At 39.4% G+C, this 23,162-nt stretch overlaps 3 protein-coding genes across 3 annotated transcripts; all 3 read left to right on the top strand.

The window, feature by feature from the left end:
- Window positions 1-9,072: 9,072 nt before the first annotated feature.
- LOC143849552 (uncharacterized) lies at window positions 9,073-9,804 on the top strand. The gene has a single exon (XM_077358609.1). It carries the CDS (start codon window positions 9,073-9,075, stop codon window positions 9,802-9,804), a length of 732 nt encoding a protein of 243 aa, XP_077214724.1.
- A 4,042-nt stretch (window positions 9,805-13,846) lies between these two features.
- LOC143849548 (secreted RxLR effector protein 161-like) lies at window positions 13,847-14,482 on the top strand. Its single transcript, XM_077358606.1, has 2 exons — window positions 13,847-14,064; window positions 14,218-14,482. The coding sequence occupies exons 1-2, from the start codon at window positions 13,847-13,849 to the stop codon at window positions 14,480-14,482; spliced, it is 483 nt and encodes a 160-aa protein (XP_077214721.1).
- Window positions 14,483-21,074: 6,592 nt separating this feature from the next.
- Window positions 21,075-21,812, top strand: LOC143849547 (uncharacterized). The gene has a single exon (XM_077358605.1). It carries the CDS (start codon window positions 21,075-21,077, stop codon window positions 21,810-21,812), a length of 738 nt encoding a protein of 245 aa, XP_077214720.1.
- The last annotated feature ends 1,350 nt before the right edge of the window (window positions 21,813-23,162 follow it).

The following is a 23,162-nucleotide window of genomic DNA, read 5'->3' as shown; positions in this document are numbered from 1 at the left end:
CCTGAAGGTCGACCTTTTTACATTCTTTGCAAACAAGTGCGAATTTGCCATAATAGGTCGACCTGCAGGTCGACCTTTATAGCATATGTACAAACAGGTGGGAATTTGCCTTGATAGGTCGACCTCCAGGTCGACCTTTTCACCATTTGACCAAACAGGTAGGAAGACCAATTACAGCTCGACCTGCAGGTTGACCTTTCCACCATTCCGTCAAACAGGTGTAAAACATGCGAAAATGTATAATTAGTGGTTCCTAGGTAAAATTAGTGGTTCCTAGGTATAATTAATGGTTCCTAGGTCTAATTAGTGGTTCCGAGTGTTTAAAATCCAATAATACAGTCATTCTCACTTTTTATAGTGGTTTTACTGCAGAACTATTTCAATCTCACAATTTAAAGTCTCGGAATGGAACAAGTATTATGCCATCTAAACTATGAACCACTATGAGATCTAACTGTTTAGGCAACTATTTAACCCATTGTGCATACATTCATTGCAACTTTGACATCTATTGAAGTAATATTAGATTGTGTGAAGCAATATTTCTACCTTGGAACCACTATTTATACCTTGGAACCACTAAATACTGGTAAATAGTGGTTCCTAAGTATAATTAGTGGTTCCTAGGTCTAATTAGTGGTTCCGAGTGTTTAAAATCCAATAAATACAGTCATTCTCACTATTTATAGTAGTTTTGACTCCATAGCTATTTCAATCTCACAATTTAAACTCTCGGACAGGAACAAGTATTAGGCCATCTAAACTATGAACCACGATAAGATCTGACTGTTTAGACAACTATTTAACCCATTTTTCATACATTCATTACAACTTTGACATTCACTGAAGTAATATTAGATTGTGTGAAGCAATATTTCTACCTTAGAACCACTATTTATACCTTGGAACCACTAAATATTGGTAAATAGTGGTTCCTAGGTTAAATTAGTGGTTCATAGGTCTAATTAGTGGTTCCGAGTGTTTAAAATCCAATAAATACAGTCATTCTCACTATTTATAGTAGTTTTGATTGCATAGCTATTTCTATCTCACAATTTAAACTCCCGGAACGGAACAAGTATTAGGCCATCTAAACTATGAACCACAATAAGATCTGACTGTTTAGACAACTATTTAACCCATTGTTCATACATTTATTACAACTTTGACATCCACTGAAGTAATATTAGATTCTGTGAAGCAATATTTCTACCTTGGAACCACTATTTATACCTTAGAACCACTAAATATTGGTAAATAGTGGTTCCTATGTATAATTAGTGGTTCTTAGGTCTAATTAGTGGTTCCGAGTGTTTAAAATCTAATAAATACAGTCATTCTCACTATTTATAGTAGTTTTGACTGCATAACTATTTCAATCTCACAATTTAAACTCTCGGAACAAAACAAGTATTAGGCCATCTAAACTATGAACTACGATAAGATCTGACTGTTTAGACAACTATTTAACCCATTGTTCATACATTCATTACAACTTTGACATCCACTGAAGTAATATTAGATTGTGTGAACCACTATTTATACCTTGGAACCACTATTTATACCTTGGGACCACTAAATACTGGTAAATAGTGGTTCCTAGGTATAATTAGTGGTTCCTAGGTCTAATTATTGGTTCCGAGTGTTTAAAATCCAATAAATATAGTCATTCTCATTATTTATAGTAGTTTTGATTGCATAGCTATTTCAATCTCATAATTTAAACTCTCAGAACGGAACAAGTATTAGGCCATCTAAACTATGAACCACGATAAGATCTGACTGTTTAGACAACTATTTAACCCATTGTTCATACATTCATTATAACTTTGACATCCACTGAAGTAATATTAGATTGTGTGAAGCAATATTTCTAACTTGGAACCACTATTTATACCTTGTAACCACTAAATATTGGTAAATAGTGGTTCATAGGTTAAATTAGTGGTTCATAGGTCTAATTAGTGGTTTCGAGTGTTTAAAATTCAATAAATACAGTCATTCTCATTATTTATAGTAGTTTTGATTGCATAGCTATTTCAATCTCACAATTTAAACTCTCGGAACAGAACAAGTATTAGGCCATCTAAACTATGAACCACGATAAGATCTGACTGTTTAGACAACTATTTAACCCATTGTTCATACATTTATTACAACTTTGACATCCACTGAAGTAATATTAGATTGTGTGAACCACTATTTATACCTTGGAACCACTATTTATACCTTGGAACCACTAAATACTAGTAAATAGTTGTTCCTAGGTAAAATTAATGGTTCCTAAGTATAATTAGTGGTTCCGAGTGTTTAAAATCCAATAAATACAGTCATTCTCACTATTTATAGTAGTTTTGACTGCATAGCTATTTCAATCTCACAATTTAAACTCTTGGAACGAAACAAGTATTAGGCCATCTAAACTATGAACCACGATAAGATCTGACTGTTTAGACAACTATTTAACCCATTGTTCATACATTCATTACAACTTTGACATCCACTGAAGTAATATTAGATTGTGTGAACCACTATTTATACCTTCGAACCACTATTTATACCTTGGAACCACTAAATACTGGTAAATAGTGGTTCCTAGGTCTAATTAGGGGTTCCTAGGTCTAATTAGGGGTTCCAGTGTTTAAAATCCAATAAATACAGTTATTCTCACTATTTATAGTGGTTGTAATTGTATAGACATAAGTTTCATCCTGGTTTACTCTAAATAGAAACTTAGAGGGCAATAGAGAGATAGAGAGATTATAACAATACACCATAGCATTGGAAAGAGGATGATGACAATAACAAATGCTTAACACAACCATAACAAATCCCTAACAAGTAAACAAGATGACAATACACCATAGCAGTGTAAGGAACATGTTAAATGTATGCACAATTGACCTACTTGAGAAGCTTAGGTTTGATAGCCAAAGAAAAGATCCAATAAAATCTACATTTTAGGAGAGGGGAGTTTCACCTCTCTACAATGAATTTTCGTTTGAGATTTTTACAACAACCAATGGAGTTTGATTTTGGCGTGGGAAGAAGAAGATAAAAAGTCAAATTGGTAGGTGAAAAGCATTGGGATTTGTTGCTCATTTTCTTGGAGGGAAAGGCAACATAAGGGCATTTTAGTCCTAAAACACTCATTGGGATGCGTTTCACCCCTTTTTGAGAAATTAGCCAACTTCACCTTTTTTGAGATTTTAAGATAAAAATCACAATTTTTTAAGAATTTTTCCTATTATTTAATATGATCCTAGCCCTCTAATCGATATAGGCTGATCCTAGCCTCTAATCAATAGAGGTTTCCATAATTGTTGTTCCTCTTCAGTAATTATTAATATTAGTTAATATTATCCTAGCCCTCCAATCGATATGGGCTGATCCTAGCCCTCCAATCGATAGAGGTTTACATAATTGTTGTTCCTCTTGAGGTGCCCGAAATCCGTCAATATTTTGCAAGTGTCCCGCATGAGTAATATAAAGTTGTTGTTTCATCATTGTCATATGTCTTTATCTCTTCTTGGTATTTTTTTTTCGTAATTGACATAGACAGGGACCCGTGTTGGTACTTTTCGTATGTAGATTACAATTTCACCCTAAAGAAAGTAGTCAATATCATAACTTATTATTAAAGTGAATAGGCATAATACAGTTAGGATATAGATGGGATTTTTGGCAAAGGGTGGAAGACCTTAACCCACGATTCCGATATAGATGGGATTTTTGGCATAGGGTGGAAGAACTTAACCCACAATTCCACCTTTATATATAGTAGTTAGATTTGGGAATTGCTATGGACTTTTGAAGAAAGGTCATTTCACGGCTGGCTGTTGCATGATAAAGCAGCCACCTCAGATGAATTAAATGAATGAGACAAAATATGAGCCCTAGTGGCTGCACTCTCAAGCAACAGCCGGTCATCAAAATACTCTGGTTGCATGTAGAGTTTCAAAGTATCAGGAGACTGCTTGGCTTGTCTCCTCTTTCTGGTTATGTGACATATTTGGTTTAAAGGTGAAGACTACTTGGCTTTTTCTCTCTCTCCTCCCTCTTTATATTGGTAATTATGCTACCAGTACTATTGGGTTTGGCTATCAACTCTATATTGGTAATTATGCTACCACTGCTGTACAAGTTTGACCCTAGATCATTTCACAGGTAGGGTAGGGTTCTTGAAAACGCGACCCGAAGTTGGTAATTTTGCTACCACTACTGTACAAGGTTGACTCTAGATAATGGTAGGGTTCTTGAAAACGCGACCCGACTGACCCGAGTTGCAACCCTGCACAAAAGTACGTGGCACTATGTAGCATGTGAGGCTAGTAATTGATGTGGACATCATAGTTTGACGTATGCATTGTATTTTTCTAGAAAAGGGACTATTTTTTTACCTAGACTTCAGCGTCTAAAGTCTAAACATACATGTATCCATTCTCTTAATGAGACAAAATAAAGCCAAATCGCCTGATTTTATGTTGCCATGCTGCCTTCCCTTCTAGAAATTCAATGTCTTATGCAAGAGAGGTGCGATGCTTCGACCATACTCCTCTTTTCTTTACTTGAGAAAGGGAACTACACGGTCAGAAGCATCTTTCGAATCAATATTTGCAAATGAATCTAGAAAGAAAATGACAGATTGTGAAATATCTTTTTATTTTATTTTTGGGATTTGCTAGGCAATTCCGCGGAAAGCCATTTAGTGGCTGACTTTTGCAGGAGAGAACCGTCGCCTCATATGAATTAAATTAATAAGACAAAATCTGCTAAAAATTGAACCCATGTGGGCCATGTGGCTGTTCTCTCCAACAAAAGTGAGCCGTGAAATGGGTTTCCGCAAAATTGCTTGGCAATTCCTTTTATAATTTTTACTTTTTATGAGCAGAACATACCGTAGAGCCAACACGCTTCATCACCCATCTAAGCTTAAACATTATTGTTTACACCCATTTTTGGGTGACATCGGTCAAAAGAGACCCCGCAATAGCGGGAGCTTCATGCACTGGGCCGCCCTTTTTATCGGTCTCTTGTTATTAGATGATGACTCATTTGGACCGGGTTAATGAAGCTATGTGCCAGGCTGTCACTCTGTAGGAGTGGCGGAATATGTGTATAGTGGAATCTAAAAGACTGGGCAGTTATTGAGAGTTCCCTCCTGCTTAATCTATCATTAAGCTCGATCGGTCAAGCGGGACCGAGTAGCTAAGTAATTGCCCAGTTGCACTGAGTCAAAAACATGCATCAGTTGCCGATAAATGGAAGGTGGATGATGGAGCCTCAAGTAGGCAGTTATCAAATGAGCTCCCTCCAAGAGAACGTGGGGTAATGAGGAGCAGTTACCCGAATAAATATATATAAGGGGGCGTCTGTCTCCAATAAAGAGGTCCCAGAACCAAACAACAACATTTTTTAGCATTTTATATTTTATCTTTCAGTGTTGTACCTTCTACTTTTCGTAGTTGTAGCTTTTTCAGATTAACGAAGCAATGAATTTATCTTTCCGGGTGAGTCTTTCTCTTTAATTCAATTATCGCACTGGCGGTTTGCTTTCGTCATTTTGTCATTTAATTAGATTGACGCTGAAATTGTTTGCATTCTGGGTGCATCGGCGGCGACGTCTACGTTTTGCGTGTGACATTTCATTGAATCGCGAATCATTCACATTCTGTGTGTGTCCACGTGTCGTTCACACTCTTCATATGTCGACGTGTTGTTCACATTCTACATGTGTAGACATCCCCACATTTGGCGACGCATCTCTACTATAAAAAGGTCATTTCCATTTGTATAAAGGCAGATAAGCTCAAGAAAGAAGTGTTGTTCCCCTCTTCTTCTCAATCGCCGGAAATCCAAACCCAAGGTACAAAAATGTTTTATTCGTCGACCCCTTGAATTGAGTTTTCAATTTTCCCTCTTAAGTGGTGGCACGCCCGCGCATCTCACACACACATCCAACAATCGGCGCACTGACCGACTATACCGGAGACCTTTTACCGAACAGTTATATTAATTTGATTTTCAGAAGTTTAATTTACTCCTTCAATATGGTCGTTCACATTACATACTATAGAGGCAAAAGCCCTTACAAATAGACGATTAAAAGCCATGGTTAGGTGCTTCATGGTTCTTACTAGGGCTGCAACTCGAGCCTGGTTTTACCCGACCCGCATCGACCCGACCCAAAAATAGCCTGGGTTGGGTTCAGGTTTCATGGGTTTCGGGTAGAGCCGGGTTGAGCATTCAAAAGCCCGCATGAATCTCGGGTTGAGCCAGGTTTGAAGGGGCCCGACCCGACCCGAACCGAGTTACATAAGTTATAGTATGTACATTTTTTTCTATTGTTAGTTAAAAGTTAAAAGTGAAAACCCACTTTTATTGTATGTGAGTGTAATTTCTGCTTCTATGAGTTGAGTTGATTCAAGTGTTTGATTCAGCATTGTTTGATTGTAATTACAACATTGTTTGATTACAGCATTGTTTGATTCAAGTGTAATGTGAGTGTAATTACATCATTGTTTGATTCAAGTGTAATGTGAGTGTAATTTCTGCTTCTATGAGTTGAGTTGCCTTGCAAAACAAGAATTTTCCTTAAAAAATTGCGTCAACGTGAAAAAACCCGACCCGACCCGACCCGAGATATTTCTCGGGTAGGGTTGGGTTCTCCAAAACCCGACCCGAGTTGCAGCCCTAGTTCTTACTTATATATTTACAAGAAATCAACACTTGCTCAAACATTACAGATGCGAAAAATATGTGCTTAATTCTTTTTATCTTTGGAAAAAAAATGTGCTTAATTAAATTTTTATGAAACATAGTTATGTGTAACTACCGATTACTCCAAAAGCTTAAGCTGTTGGGGAAGGTGTTATTTATTCTTTTATACTTTAACAAGTTAGATGTCAGAAGCTATTAATTTGCTAGCCTCACACCCTTGGGGCACTCCTAGAATGCTCCAACTTAGTCTTAAGTCAGCCTCTTCCATATGGCCAAGCCTTAGACCTAATGCCCTAAGGCAAGGATGATACTTAGACATTCGGACAAGTGAAAAGAATACCTTTTACTTCTTGTGAAAGTACCTTTTATTATTTGTGAAAGTACCTTTTAAGATTGAATGCTCTAGGTTTAAAAGCTAATTTAAGATAAGCAGGCTTCTTCTAGGGATTGAGCCTCTAGCTCAATGGTCCAGGCTATGTTCTTCAACATGGAGGTAGGAGGTTCAATTCCAGCTTAGCTACTCAAAAAAAAGAAGCCTCTTCTATTTACGTTTTACGCCTTGGAACCACGTCATCAATGGACATTTATAACAGAACTAAAAATATTTACAACCCAACAACTACCTTTTGGAAAAGGAAGGTGTCGTTCGTTAATGGAAGAATAGTAAGATGATGTGGACCCGTTCATTCAGTGGCCCCCGACCTCTCTCCCTCCCTCTCATCAAATACTAATTATAATATAATAAGTAGCTTCTTTTTGAAAAGGAAGGTTCCCAGCTTGAAAGTTTCTTTTTCATGTATTAGTTTATTGCCAAACGAATTGCGCGTTTTATAGTTACGCATCTAGAAGTTGAAGAAGAGGGGAGTGGAAGCTAGGGGGTCCATGGATATGCTTCCAGACAAAGAGGAGTAAAAGAGACCCGCTAACCAACAAGGCCTAACTCTCTTATCACCACCATAAGGTTGGTGGGCCAACCTTCTATTACATGGTAAATATAATTAGACGAGTATAATAAAAGGGAAATGTTATCAACACTATTGTATTTTGATAAGGGCACTCCTCTCTTTATTAAAAGTAAAGTATGGCCCCAACCATAGGATGATCCAAACGGTCCATTACATGGGCCACAGCCTAAATAGGTTGTGCCCCAAAAATCATTTCCATAGGTTGATCTTAACCCTATAGAAGGTTATGATCAACATCGGAGGGTTAGGATCAACCTATGGAAATGATTTTTGGGCACAACCTATTTAGGCTGCGACCCATCTAATGGACGGTTTGGATCATCTTATGGTGCGGGCTATACCGTACTTTTAAAAAAGTGAGAGTGCCCTCATCAAAATACGGTAGTGGTGATAACATTTCCCTAATAAAAATAAGACAAGAACACCTCACACGTTGCTGCAAAATGACTGTTTTGCCTCTTTATCTCTCTCATGTACCCTTTTCTTATTTTTTATTTTTTTGAAAAAAAATATTTATAACCAAAGATTACTGGATTCCTAGTGATATAGCTAGGGAAACAGTCATTGTCAAAATCAATGTTTAACAGTCAATTTTTGGGTCCTACAGTGGGACATGTATGCACAATCAAGATCATTGATAGTAAAAGTTTGGCAAAATTCACTGATGATATTCTACAAGATCAAAGTCCTATGCTACCCAAAGATTGCCTCTTTAACATTGATAGTAAAAGTGACTTAATGCTTAATCGTTTTAGGAGCAATGATAGAGTGAAGGGCGCCCTTGCAAAACTCAGCTCCAAGGGCTCCCCTATTGGTTGATTTATGCAAAGTGCTAGGGCGCCCTTGACCCAAGGGTGCCCGTCATTCTACCATCTCTCTTATTTTAAACTACTTTTCGTTGTAAAGTAAATTTATAAGGGCAGTTTTGTCATATGGTCAAAAGACAACAAAAGCACCTCCCATAATTGCATAAACGTACAAAAAGAAGAACCCCAAAACAGCCGAAAGCAGAGAAGAAAAACCAAACCCCCCACCCCTTATAACCCGGTCACACTTTTCTTCTTCTTCTTCTTCTTCTTCTTCACCACCCACACCTCGTCTTCGTCCTACTTCTAGAAGAGAGTCAAACGAATCAGCGAATAGTCTAAAAGGAGACATCAAGAAAAAAAAGGAAAAATTAATCCAACCCCTCTAGAAAAAGAAAATCCAATCCCCTCTCTTTCTAGAACGAAGAAAAGTAGTTCACGACAGACCTCCAAAGAACCTTCCTCACTTTCTGAGTTTCAGGTCCATATATAATAATGCTCCATCTCTTCACCATCTTAACCCATCAAACAACACCAAAATAATTAAGATGTTCCGATCAAAGGCTCCCACTCCCGTACAAATGCTGCATCTCTCAGATTCCGATTCCGATTCTGACGAAGTACTTTCCTTCAGGGATCTACCGAGAGAATGCGAATTCGAAAACACATCCCAAAGAGAAAATCAAGCACCACAAGATCAAGACCTCTTCGAGTTCTTCAACACTTTCAATACAGAGATGTGCGCTGCAGAAGATATTTTCCTCCGCGGAAAAATTCTTCCCTACAAACCTCCCAAACAGGAATTCGAAAAACGGAAGAGCTTCGTGCATTTCAGATCAGAATCTCTAAACAATTTTCAAACTCCTCGATCGAGTATTGAGAAATTTCATAGGCCTAGCTTTTCCGTTGATTATAAAAAATTGGATAGGGTTTCAAGCTCAAAAACGCCGAATCCGAATCGGAATTCGGTTTCAAGTTGTTTCGGCGGCAATGATTTTCCGGTACGGAGAATTGATTCTTCGAAGCGGAAATGGCAGAATCTGTTTACGTTCGGATTGGTGAAGCCGCGGGTAGAGATGGAGATGAAGGACATTAGAAATCGTCAGAGAAGACGGAATCCGTCGACTTTTTACCCGGCATTTGACGGTGGAGAAACGGTTTCCGTTAGCCGGGATGAGGGGAACAAGAAGAGCTCTTCTTGGAAGCTGATTCGGGCTTTGAGCTGCTCAAGCAATGTAGAGAGGTCGGTGGTGTCGTCGTTGGCACGTGTCAGAACTCGTGGGAGATTTGGTTTTCGTACTTCCTTGTTTTGATATTGGCACCTCTTTGACTCAGTCAACCTTGAGGGGTTTGAGTAAGACTGATTTAACATTTGTTTGAGTGGACTCATTTAACATTTGTTTAGTTAGATTAGGGTATTATGGTTATTTATTAATAAAATTAGGAGGGTTTTTGTACTATGTAAATCAACATTTAGGTGGCATTGCCGACCTGCAAATGAATGAAAAAGTCCTCCCTCCTTATAATATATAGATTTATGAGAACACCAGCGTATCGCGTGAAAGGTATTTATTGCCTTGCTAATTTCAAATTTTTACAGTTGGATTATTTTATCAAGTAATATCGCACAAGACAGAAGATAGAGTTAGAAAGGGGATCAGATAGGAACATATTAAAGGGTTATGTCCCCGAGATAACAAAGGGTGAATTATAAGAGAGGTAAGTGGACGACAATTAGGAACATATTACAGGGCTATGCCCTTAAGATAACAAAGGATTAGCTTAATTGACGGCACTCCAGCTAGGGGTACAATTTGGTCAAGTTGGATTGAGCTTTTCCCAAAAAAGAATTGGAATCAATACGAACCCGACCTCATTTTATGGCAAAAGCTCAACCTGAATTCCCAAAAATCGATCCAAGTCGTGCCCTTTAATCAGGAATTATCCGTGGGTGCATGCATCTATTGACAGAACTGAGTGACAACAAATGCAATGTCGGGTCTTGTTAGCATAACATATTGGAGAGCACTCATAGCAATCCTTATAATGGTTATGTAGAGAACTCAATGCCGAGCTGAACGATGAGAGTTAGAATACTAGCTGTACTACTAATAGTGACAATTATATCATCAACATAAATGAGAATGAGAATCATCATGGAGTTGTCCGGCTTAAAAACTAGAGATCATTTGCAGCATCACGCTTCAAAACGAAGGTGAAGTAAGAAGGTACTCAGCCAATTGAACAGGCTAGTGGTGCCTAGCTATTTCAATCCGTATTGCACCTTGCGTAGAAAACCGACATGTTGAGGATTCCTTTCATCCAGAAAACCGACATGTTGAGGATTCCTTTCATCCGAGAACTCGGTGATTGTTTCATGAAGAGACACTCATCAAGAACCCCATGAAATGAACATCTAGTTGATGAAGAGACCACTTGAATGTAATCGTAATAGTAAGAAACATGGTTTGACCACTGGGCTAAGTGTGCGTAATCAAAACCACACTTTCGATAGTATTCTTTGGCAACAAGGCATGTCTTGTAGCGGTCGAGGGATCCACAGCATGACACTTGAGTTTTTAAAACCATTTAAAATCTACTAAGTGTTGGATTTTGTTCCAATTAATAGTTTCAAATTATCAAATTAATGGAGGCTTTAATGGTGACTTTTCATATTCGTTGAAACGCCAAAAGTCATGACTTTGATTAGTAAATGAGTTGTAGCAATGAATATATTTAATGGTTCACATTAATAGGTTCATGAAAGCTTTGACTCTTTTTGAGCAACTCTTCATATTCCATGACTCTTTGATTAACCTATTAATGGTGACTCTTGGTTTTGAGTACTCTCATTAGTGATGACTCTTGGGATTAATTAGAGATTCAAGTATGACTCTTGGTAGACTTTGAATCTACGAAGAGTCACCTAGAATTCTATAAATCCATAAATTGTCACATTAAATGGGTGTATCTCTTCAAGGAGTTCATTGGTTTTCCAATGAGACCTTTGAGTTACTATTTGAATTCTATAAATAGAGCCATCATTCTAGCATCCAATGAGAATGAAAAAAGAGACTACTTTAGAGCCTCAAGAGGAATAGAAAGTGTCGAATAGAGAGCTTGCCGTATCGAATTGTTGAGCGGTGCATTTCTACAATCCAATTTCTGTTGTTCCTGGAGGTGGTTCAGTCGTGTGATCCTTGCACCAGAGTTGGGCCGAATAACACTTTAAGGTGGGCGTTCAAGGACGTACGGCAGTATCACAATCAAGATCGTTATTAATCCATCCTCCATTCAAGTCAGTATAATTTTATATTTTTGCACTGTTTTTCATTAGTAGATCCTTTGTTTTCAACCACTTGCTCCAACAATCTTAAAGTGTTATTCATTGGAACGCAATGGATACTGGTACTATGGGTTTTAGCAACTTGAAATTGGAAACGTTCGATGGTTCTAATTTCAATGCTTGGCGTCGAAAGGTTATTTTTGGCATGCAACTAGTTAAAATTTATTATGTTGTGACCGATGCCAAACCTATATTTGGTGAGGATGATGCTGCCGAAAATGCTCAATGAGAGCGTGACAATGACTTCTACAAGATCTATTTGCCAAATAGCCTTTTCAACCACCTAGCAATTGTCTATACCCAAAAGGAGTCCGCTAAGGAGATTTGGGATGGTTTGGTCCAGCAATATTGAGATGTAGATAAGCTCTCCAAAACCCACCTCATTGACAAATTTCTTAACATGAAATTTGAAGATGACAATGAGGTTTTTTACCTCAAGTTAAGGAGTTGGAGAAACTTGTTTAGAAGTTGAAAGACGAGAAGGTAGAGCTCGACAACGTCTTTGTCACTGGAACAATTGTAAATAAGTTGCCTCTATCTTGGATGTCTTTCTCTACCGAAATGCACCGCAGAAAGAAGCAAGTGCCACTTTTTTATTTGAAGCGTTTTATCAGGATTGAGGATGAAGTAAGGATTCGTTCCAAAAATGAATTGCTTGCTAATAAAAAACCAACTGCAAACTTGGTAGTTCAGAATACTGGTGAAAGCCAGAAGAAGAAGCAAACCAAGTTCCAGAAAAAAAAGGCGGTAGAACAGAAGTCTAACCTAAATGTTCAGAAGAAGACTTTCAAGAAGAAGGGAAACTGCTACAACTGTGGAAAGCATGGCCACTATGCTAGTGACTGCAAGGCACCGAAAAAAGAGTCTATGGTTGTAGTGGAGAACTTTGTGGCAATGGTCTCTAAGACTATGGATCCCTCTAATGTTACGGACCGGTGGCTAGACACGGGTGCTACATGTCATGTCTGTGCCAACAAGTCCCTATTCTATACCTACACTACAGGATCAGAATCAGTGGCTATGGCAGATCGGTCTTCAGTTGTTGTTCTCGGGGTCGGAACCGTGGTAGTGGAGCTCACATCTAGTAAAACTCTTATGCTGAAAGATGTGAAGCATGTTCCTTCAATAGCCAAGAATCTGGTATCTGTGAGTCTTCTTTGTGATGCTGGAATGCACCTGAATTTTCAAGACGGTAAGACAGTGCTATCATTTAAGAATTTGTACTTTGAAAATGCATACAAGACTAACGGTATGTTTAAGATGAGCGTTGTTACTCATACCCCTGAATTAATAAATGAAGTTTCTACTTACTCCTCTGAGTTGTGGCACAATAGGCTTGGTAATGTTAACTACGGAAAGTTGCATGACATGTGTAAGCTAGGTCTTCTACCCAACTGTGGGGGTGAGAAGCCATGCAAATGTGAGGTCTCTGCGCAGGCCAAGATCACAAGGAAGCCTTTCCTCAATGTCACTAGGAGTACAAAGGTGTTGGACTTAATTCACTCTACCACATGTGACTTCAAAAGTTTTGTTACAAGAGATGGCATAAGTACTTTATCACCTTCATCGACGACCGGACAATGTTCTGTCATGTCTATCTACTGAAGTCCAAAGATGAGGCTTTCGACAAGTTAGTCGAGTTTTGATCTCAGGTCGAGAAGCAGTTGAGAAGTTCAGTCAAGAGACTTCGAAGCGACAGAGGAGCTGAATATCGCTCTAAAGATGCTGAGGCGTACTTCAAAGAACATGGGATTCTCGCTAAAATGACTGCCCCTTATTCTCCTCAGTCAAATGAGATAGCAGAAAGGAAGAACCGGACTTTGACCGAGATGGTGAATTCCATGCTTCTGCTGTCTGGACTTCCAACCTGATATTGGGGTGAGACGCCATCTTGAACAGAGTTCCTTATGCCAAGACGAAGATCTCTCCGCACGAACTCTGGTTCGGGTATCCACCATATTTGGGAATGCTCAAAGTGTGGGGGTGTCTAGCTTATGTTCGAGTGCCAGATGTTAGATGGCCAAAGCTTGGAGCCAAGGCAAACAAGTGCCTTTATAGCAGAGTTGACAAAGGCAAGTTTCTCACAGTTCAATATGAAGGATCTTGGAGCTGCTGACACAATCCTTGAGATCAAGATCTTAAGGACTAAGTCTGGGATTGTTCTATTTCAATCTCATTACATAGAAAAGATGTTGAAGAAGTATGGCTACTTTGGCTTATCAAAGCAGTAAGTCGTATGATTACAACAAGAAGCTCAGACCCAACACTAAGTGCCGTATGATTACAACAAGAAGCTCAGACCCAACACTGGTAGGACAATCAGGCAGTTGGACTACTCGAGGGTGATTGGCAGTCTGATGTATGCCATGAGTTGTACTAGACTAGATATAGCCTTTGTTGTTGGGATGTTGATTCGGTTGACCAGTAATCCGAGAAAGGCACATTGGAATGTTATTCAGAGACTGATGAGATATCTAAAAGCTACCCTTAATCTTAGATTGATCTGTTCTGGGTATCCTGCAATGGTCGAAGGATTCTTAGATGCTAGTTGGTGTTCAGAGCCGGATGAGTGCAGATCGACAAGTGGATTTGTGTTCACTCTGGGTGGTGCAGCCGTGTCGTGGAAGTCTAAAAACAGACTATGATAGCATAATCATCCATGGAATTTGAGTTCTTTGCCCTTGCAAGTGCAGGAGATGAAGCAGAGTGGCTCAGAGATCTCTTGTTAGATCTTCCGTTACAAAAGGAGCAACTGACTGCGATCACAGTGTATTGTGACAATCAGGCTGCTAGTGCTGTTGTTGAGAACTCATTATTCAACGGAAGAAAGAGGACAGTTCGGCTGCAGCACAACTATATATCTATTTTGATGAGTCAAGGAATCATTGCAGTGATCAATGTTCGATTATCAGAGAATGTTGCTGATCCTTTGACAAAAGGTCTGAAAAGGGAGTTGGTCCTACAGACACCTCCATAATGGGACTTATGTCCATTTGAGGTATGGTTATTTGCATTTGAATTATGATCATTTGCATTTGAGAATGGTCATTTGTGCTTATATCTACTATTGTAATGTCATTTATGGTTCAAAGACTTGTTTACCAAATTATAGCATTCATGGTTCAAAGAATAAAGCACAAATAGACTGATTCATGGTTATTTGCATTTGTTGCAAAGTAGACTGTTTACATGTGTTGCAAATCATATTATGTGCATGTGTTGCACAAAGGACTAAGTGCATGTGTTACACAAGGGTCTAATTGCATGTGTTGCAAAAAGGACTATATGCATTTGTTGCAAAAATAGTATCTTACTTGTCGGAATGGGTCTCATGCCTCAGTAATCTATTTGTATTTGTATATACCATTAATCGATATTAGTGGTTCAATGCTTCGTCTACCATCAAATATAGTTCATGGTTCAAAGAATGAAATACGAATGAATTTATTTTGTTGCACTTTAATATAAATTGTTTGAGACCATTCCTGTGTTAGTGCACTTAACCTGTCGGAGTAAAGGATGGTTGTAAGCCTTAATGAGCCCAAAGCACTTTGTGTGCGGGATGCCTGGCAGGTGCATACCCTGAGGGATTCACCTATGTATGGGTAGAGGCATATCACCTCTTATGTAGTCTGAAGAGGCAAGAGTGCTAGAGCCCATGCAGAAACATGAATGAGTTGAGGATGGCATTAGTGCCTTAATAAGCTCTGAGTATTGTGTATACTCGAGTATTTTGTATACTCTGAGAAGCTCACCTATGTGCGGGTGGAGATTTGCAATCTCTTATGTAGTATGAAAGATTCCTAAAGCCCACGCAGAAACTTGTCATAGTAAAGAGGTTGGTTTTTTAAGCCCTAATGTGGTCCGAAGTACTACGGGTACGGGGTGTTTGACAGGAATACACTAAAGGACACACCTCTGTTAGGATGGAAACTGTGTGTCTCCTATGGAGCTGGCATACTCCTAGGGCCCTCACAGATCCGGGACAACACTGTGTGTGCTATTGTTTAAGGCAAGTTTGTGAATAGTGTGATAGTTCAAGGCTTGATCCACTATGCACACATACTCTGGATCTAGTCATGTGTGATTACTGAAAAGTAGAAAGGTGTTGGTTCAAGGCTAAGTCCACCATGTACTTATACTACAATTCAGATAATCTATTTGAAAATTCAAGTCTTCAGACATTTTCATTATGCAAAATGTGACTAGAGCTCTCTAATACTTGATTGATAAGTTTGAAACTTGTGGGGGATTGTTGGATTTTGTTCCAATTAATAGTTTCAAATTATCAAATTAATGGAGGCTTTAATGATGACTTTTCATATTCGTTGAAACTCCAAAAGTCATGACTTGGATAAGTGAATGAGTTGTAAGAATGAATCTATTTAATGGTTCACATTAATAAGGTCATGAAAGCTTTGACTCTTTGTGAGCAACTCTTCATATTCCATGACTCTTTGATTAACTTATTAATGGTGACTCTTGGTTTTGAGTACTCATTAGTGATGACTCTTGGGATTAATTAGAGATTCATGTATGACTCTTGGTAGACTTTGAATCTACGAAGAGTCACCTAGAGTTCTATGAATCCATAAATTGTCACATTAAATGGGTGTGTCTCTTCAAGGAGTCCCTTGGTTTTCCAATGAGACCTTTGAGTTGCTATTTGAACTCTATAAATAGAGCCATCATTCTAGCATCCAAGGAGAATGAAAAAAGAGACTACTCTAGAGCCTCAAGAGGAATAGAAAGTGTCGGATAGAGAGCTTGCCTTATCGGATTGTTGAGCGGTGCATTCCTACAATCCAATTGGGGAAAGGATATGTAGGTCTCTAGCAGTGGGGAAAGGATCTGGGGCCTGGAGGTCTATATGCTCGGCTCAAGACTCTTTCTTAATCCACCTCAGATTTAAAGCTGGAAAAGGTCATTCAATCCGATTCTGGTCGGCCCTTTGGATTGGGAATCAAAGCCTCCAATCACGGTTTCCTGAGATTTTCATAATTGCATCGGATAGAGGCCACAATAGCCGACTATCTGAGGCGGATCGATAATACTGGTGGCATTTTCTGGGATATTAGAATCAGACGCAACTTGAAGGACTCCGAGATTACCATCTTTATGTCTCTTATTGAGTTGTTGGAGAGCCATTACATATCCCTGGTGGAAGAAGATGAATGGATTTGGCGCCCGGACCCCAGTGGAATATTCTCTGTCCGCTCGTTTTTTCAATTATTGAACGATGAATCGGATCCTGATTCAGACATCGCTCGCATCTGGCGAAACTATGCTCCCCCACGGATCACTACATTCATGTGGACTGTAGCTCACAAATGCATCAATACTATCGACAAACTCAAGCATTGCGGATTTCATATTGCCAACAGGTGTGTAATGTGTCTATCTAACGAAGAGAACCTTGATCATTTATTTGTCCAGTGCCCTTTTGCCTACCGTATATGGATGGCTATCTTCAAATTATTTGGCGTAAGCTGGGTCATGGACAATAGAATTGATCCGATGATCATTCACTGGAGGGGCATGTTCAATGGTTGTATTGGTAAGAGCATGTGGTCTGCTGTGCCGTATGCGATTTTGTGGCGTATTTGGTTGGAACGCAACTCTAGAATCTTTCCTAGCAACGAAAAATCATGGCGATTTATCCTCCTCGATGTGAAATTATCAATTATTGCTTGGGCCCAAAGGAAAGGAGAGATCCCTTACTCTATTGGAACTCTAATTCAACAGTGGTCCATATCGCATGAGAAGTGGAGGGTTACTCAAATTACCCCGAAATGGACTCCGCCGCCTGATGGGTGGATGAAATTGAACTTCGATGGTAGCGCTCTTGGAAACCCGGGTCCGGCTGGAATTGGTGGAATCCTTCGAAACTACGACGGCCAAACTTTTATGACATGCTCAGGCCCGGCTGGTTGGTGTGATGCTAACGAGGCGGAAGCAAAAGCTCTTTTAGCAGGCCTAAAATGGTATGCCACTAACAGAATTGGTCCTCTTGTGATTGAGGGTGATTCCTCAAATGTTGTGGGTTGGGCTAGGTACAAAGGGGGTGGTCCATGGCGAATACATGCAATTATTGATGAGATTCGGGACCTAGTGTGGGATATCCAACCTTCCTTAGAGCATCGTAGAAGGACTGCAAATTCTAAGGTGGATATTCTGGCTAAAGAGGGGGTTCATTTATCGGGTATTCGATTTGTTTATCTGCCTGAATCTGGCATACCACCCATTTAGGGGGTATTGTCCTATGATTTCTCTTTCTTTTTATTTTCGGGAACATCTTGTCCCCGCTCTCTGTACTTCGTTTTACTTCTATTAAAAGTTACCTTTCAAAAAAAAAAAGGACGTACGGCAGTATCGCAATCAAGATCGTTATTAATCCATCATCCATTCAAGTCAGTATAATTTTATATTTTTGCACTGTTTTTCATTAGTAGATTCATTGTTTTCAACCGCTTGCTCCAACACTAAGTTCATCTTGGGATTGTACAGAACGAGTCCAGATGCCATTGCGAATTTGGGCATTGAGCTCTTTAGTCGTGGTCACTCACCACATCAGATCCTTGTTTGCTTGGGTGAAGCAAGAGGGATCAATCTTGTAGTTACTTTGCGAACTGTAGCATGTAGGTAAGGGATGCTTACTGGTTAGATATCACTTAGGGCTTGCTAATGCCATCTTTAATCCGGGTGAGCGTTGGATGAGAGGACGTACTAGCGTGTGATTCGGAAGAGGGTATGAGGGGTGGCGAAGTAGACATGGAGGTACGTGAAGTCTCACAGGTAATGGATCTAGGTTCACCTGAATGTGATGAAGATGAACAAAGATCTACAGGATGATGACAAGGCCATCTAGATGATTCTGACCAAGAAACGTTATTGTTGGATCAGATAATTGCAGCCCAGAAGGGCAAAGTAGAAATGACTGAACTGGGCCAATTGAGGCAGTAGGTGGGTAGGTGAGAAAATAATAGAAGAATAGAGAAAGCAAGGCGATGGTACTATAGCCGAGAAAGATACACTGGTTGGATTAAAAATTGAACTTTTTGATAAGGGCAAAAAGTTCTTGTTTTTTTTTTTAAAGCACAACCAAAAACTACAAGGAACATATAATCAGGTATCAACCAAATAACATTTCAAAAGATAACTCATGAACGATAAGAGTAGGAAGCTGATCGATGAGGAAGGTGGCAGTAAAAAAAAAAAAAAGCAAAGTCTCAGTAAGGTTAGAGAATAGAAGCTCGAGCAAGAAGAGTAAGACATGTCTCACCGATATGTCTATGCTTCCATTCACCAGAGCCATTTTGTTCGGAAATGAGATTCAATGAAGGATGCCGTGGTATTCGAAGAATGATTTTCATGGAAGACAGGATTCAATGCATATGAATAGCTGACTTGTTATCCCAATGACGTGAAGCAGGTGATTAAAGAGCCGAACGATTTAACTATAGGAATGATTTAACTGAAGGCATATTTGTTATTTGTCTTTACACATTAACTCAATCTAAAATAGGGGGCATGTTGGTAGCCAGCATAATCTCCAAGCTGAAAGCAGGTTCAGAGTTCAGATATGACAAAAATGGCATGGATAAGATGATCCTTGTTCCGGTATCCTTTATCTTTGCTTTGAATCATTGGGTTTAGACATTACTTCGGTGATCCTTAATCGTTTCAAAATGGTCGCAACATACCTTTTGTTATTTCTTTCTATTGAATCTTCTCTTCCCCTATTTTATTTATTTGTTATTTGATTTCTTGTTTTTGTTTGTGCGTAATGCGGATTTACTATTGTTTTGTTTCCTATTGATAGGAATTCTCTTGTTGAGACCCTATGAATCGATTGAAACCTCAGATTCATACTAGAACCACGATGATTCAATAAAGCCCGAACCACCCAATTAGTGGGCATTAAAATGAACAATTAACACAAAAAACCACCTTTATTGGGAAAACTTTACTGCACGGACACTTAGGAATGATGCAATTTTACCTTTGCCCGGGCGTTTCTGGATGGACCTATGGATAAGGGAAAATACACTACAAAATTCTTATCCGAATTTGTTTAGTTTCCACTAATGGTGAGTCAAAGGTCTCTGATTACTTGGTGAGAAATGCGGAGAATGGTAGAGGAGTTTGGGATATTCAATTACATAGAGATCTTAAAGATGAAGAAAATGAGAGTTTAGCAGCGATGCTCCATACCCTCAACTTCTTCTATTGCTCGGCCTATGTAGCAGATGAGAGAATATGGATGCCCGGCCCTAACGGCAGTTTTTCTGTTAAATCTTTCTTCTCGGAGCTGAACAATGGCCAAAGGAAGGCAAAGCGCAAGGCAAACGCTCCCCAAGAGTGGTAGCGTTTGCGTGGACGGTCGTACATATAAGTAAAAACACATGTGATGGGCTCAAGAGAAGGAAGTTTCATACGGCAAGTAGATGTGTTTTGTGCACGCAGGAGGAGGAAACCTTAGATCATTTACTGCTACACTGCTCATTTTCATAAAAACGTGGGTGGATGCAATCAGATCTTTTGGCGTGGCTTGGGTACCTCCAAGGAGTATTAGAAGATTGCAATTGAGCTTCAAGGGCTCCCCTATTGGTTGACTTATGCGGAGCAGAGTGCATAAAAAAGTGGAATGTGCCGAAAAAAGTAGAAAGCGTGTTGACTTTGCATAAATCCACCAATAGGGGCGCCCTTGGAACTGATTTTTGCAAGGATGCCCTTCATTCTATCATTTCTCTCATTTCAAACAACTTTTTTGTTGTAAAATAAGTTGATAAGGACACTCATGAACTAAAGGGCAGTTTTGTCATACGGTCAAAACACAACAAAAGCCCTTCCCATAAACGTACAAAAAGAAGAAGCCCGAAACAGCCGAAAGTGGAGAAGAAAAAGCAATCCCCCACCCCTTATAATCCCGTCACACTTTTCTTCTTCTTCACCACCCAAACCTCTTCTTCCTCCTACTTCTAGAAGAGAGTCAAACGAATCAGCGAATAGTGAAAGGAGACATCACGAAAAATGAAAAATTAATCCAACCCCTGTTGAAAAATAAAACCCATTCCCCTCTCCTTCTAGAACGAAGAAAAGTTGTCCACGACACACCTCCAAAGAACCCTCCTCACTTTCTGAGTTTCAGGTCCATATATATATATAATAATGCCCCATCTCTTCACCATCTTAAACCCATCACACAATACCAAAATCAATACCAAAAAATTGAAGATGTTCGGATCCACAGATTCCGATTCCGATTCTGACCAAGTACTTTCCTTCAGCGATCTACCAAGAGAGTTTGAATTCGAAAACACATCCCAAAGAGAAAATCAAGCACCACAAGATCAAGACCTCTTCGAGTTCTTCAACACTTTCAATACAGAGATGTGCGCTGCAGAAGATATTTTCCTTCGCGGAAAAATTCTTCCCTATAAACCTCCCAAACAGGAATTCGAAAACCGGAAGAGCTTCAGACATTTGAGATCAGAATCTCTAAACTATTTTCAAACTCCTCGATCGAGTATTGCCCAAGAGAAATTTCATAGGCCTAGCTTTTCCGTTGATTATAAAAAATTGGATAGGGTTTCAAGCTCAAAAACGCCGAATCAGAATCGGAATTCGATTGGAAGTTGTTTCGGCGGAACGGATTTTCCGGTACGGAGAATTGATTCTTCGAAGCGGAAATGGCAGAATCTGTTTACGTTCGGATTGGTGAAGCCGCGGGTAGAGATGGAGATGAAGGACATTAGAAATCGTCAGAGAAGACGGAATCCGTCGACTTTCTACCCGGCATTTGACGGTGGAGAGACGGTCTCCGTTAGCCGGGATGAGGGGAACAAGAAGAGCTATTCTTGGAAGCTGATTCGGGCATTGAGCTGCTCAAGCAATGTAGAGAGGTCGGTGGTGTCGTCGTTGGCACGTGTCAGAACTGGAGGGAGATTTGGTTTTCGTACTTCCTTATTTTGATATTGGCACCCCTTTGACTTAATCAACCCGGGTTGAGTAGATGCAAATAACATTTGTTGTTTAGTTAGATTAGATTAGGGTAAGATTCAAATAACATTTGTTTAGTTACATTAGACTAGGGTATTATGGTCATTATATTAAATTAGGAGGGTTTTTGTACTATGGAAATGGACATTTCGATGGCATTGCCGACCTGGAATTGAATGAAACAGCCCTTCCTCCTTATAATATATAGATTCACGAGAACCCTGTGCATTGCGTGAAAGGTATTTATTGTGGGTTTGGATGTTTGATTAATTGATTTGTTTTGGTCTTAAGAGGAATCTAGGGATATGATATTTTCACCCCTCTGCGGTACTCATTCGCCCCCTTATAACGTGAACATACAACTGACAGAAGATACAGTTAGAAAGTAGAACAGATTAGGAACGTTACTGGGCTATGTCCTTAAGATAACGAAGGATGAATTATAAGAGAGATGACTCAACTCAACTAAGCATTTGTCCCCATTCCCCAACTAGTTGGGGAATTATAAGAGAGGTAAGTAGGTAAGTGGATGAAAATACGTCCTTAAGATAACAAACGATTAGCTTGATGGCATTCCAACTAGGGGTACAATTTGGGTCAAGTTGGATTGAGCTTTTCGCAAAATATGAATTGGAATCAATACGAACCCGACCCAATTTTATGGCAAAAGCTAAACCTGAAATCCAAAAAATCGATCCGAGTTGTACCCCTAACTCAGGAATCATCCATAACTCAGGAATCATCCATGGGCGCATGCATTTATTGATAAAACTGAGTGACAACAAATGCAATGTCGGGTCCCGTTAGCATAACATATTGGAGAGCACCCATAGTAATCCTTATAAAGTAGCATCCATCATTGGCATGCCTGTAGTCGAGGATAGCTTGGACTACATAGCTTTGCACCGTCCATGTGAGTTCGTAGTCTCGTGCAAGTAGGTCACATGTATACTTGATTGAGTCAAGTGGAGACCATCGGAGGTCCATTTGAGTTTCCACATAGAAAAAAATAGTTTTAAGTAGGCCAAGGTGAGGTAAAAAAGTTTAGTAGAGAACTCGAGAAGACCATGCGAGTTGAGCGATAACAGTTAGAATACTAGTTGTACTATCAATTATATCATCAACATAGATGAGAATTTGAATCATCATGGAGTTGTCCTGCTTAAAAACTAGAGATCATTTGCAGCATGACGCTTCAAAACAAAGGTGAAGTAAGTAGGTACTCAGCCGGTTGAACAAGGCTAGTGGTGCCTTGCGTAGAAAACCGACGTAGAAAACCGACGTGTTGAGGATTCCTTTCATCCGTGAACTCGGGTGATTGTT

The sequence above is a fragment of the Tasmannia lanceolata genome, unplaced genomic scaffold, assembly GCF_043159265.1.
Source record: "Tasmannia lanceolata isolate RefF3 unplaced genomic scaffold, GAP_Taslan_0.1 ptg000018l, whole genome shotgun sequence".
NCBI classification, from domain to species: Eukaryota; Viridiplantae; Streptophyta; class Magnoliopsida; order Canellales; family Winteraceae; genus Tasmannia; species Tasmannia lanceolata.
Note: the sequence above shows the minus strand (reverse complement) of the source record. Positions and strands in the feature narration are given on the sequence as shown.

Coding starts and splice junctions, on each gene's coding strand:
- LOC143849552 (XM_077358609.1), top strand. CDS start 9,073: ATGCTGCATCTCTCAGATTCCGATTCCGATTCTGACGAAGTACTTTCC.
- LOC143849548 (XM_077358606.1), top strand. CDS start 13,847: ATGTTAGATGGCCAAAGCTTGGAGCCAAGGCAAACAAGTGCCTTTATA. Junction 14,065..14,217: donor TACTTTGGCTTATCAAAGCA/GTAAGTCGTATG, acceptor GAGTTGTACTAG/ACTAGATATAGCCTTTGTTG.
- LOC143849547 (XM_077358605.1), top strand. CDS start 21,075: ATGTTCGGATCCACAGATTCCGATTCCGATTCTGACCAAGTACTTTCC.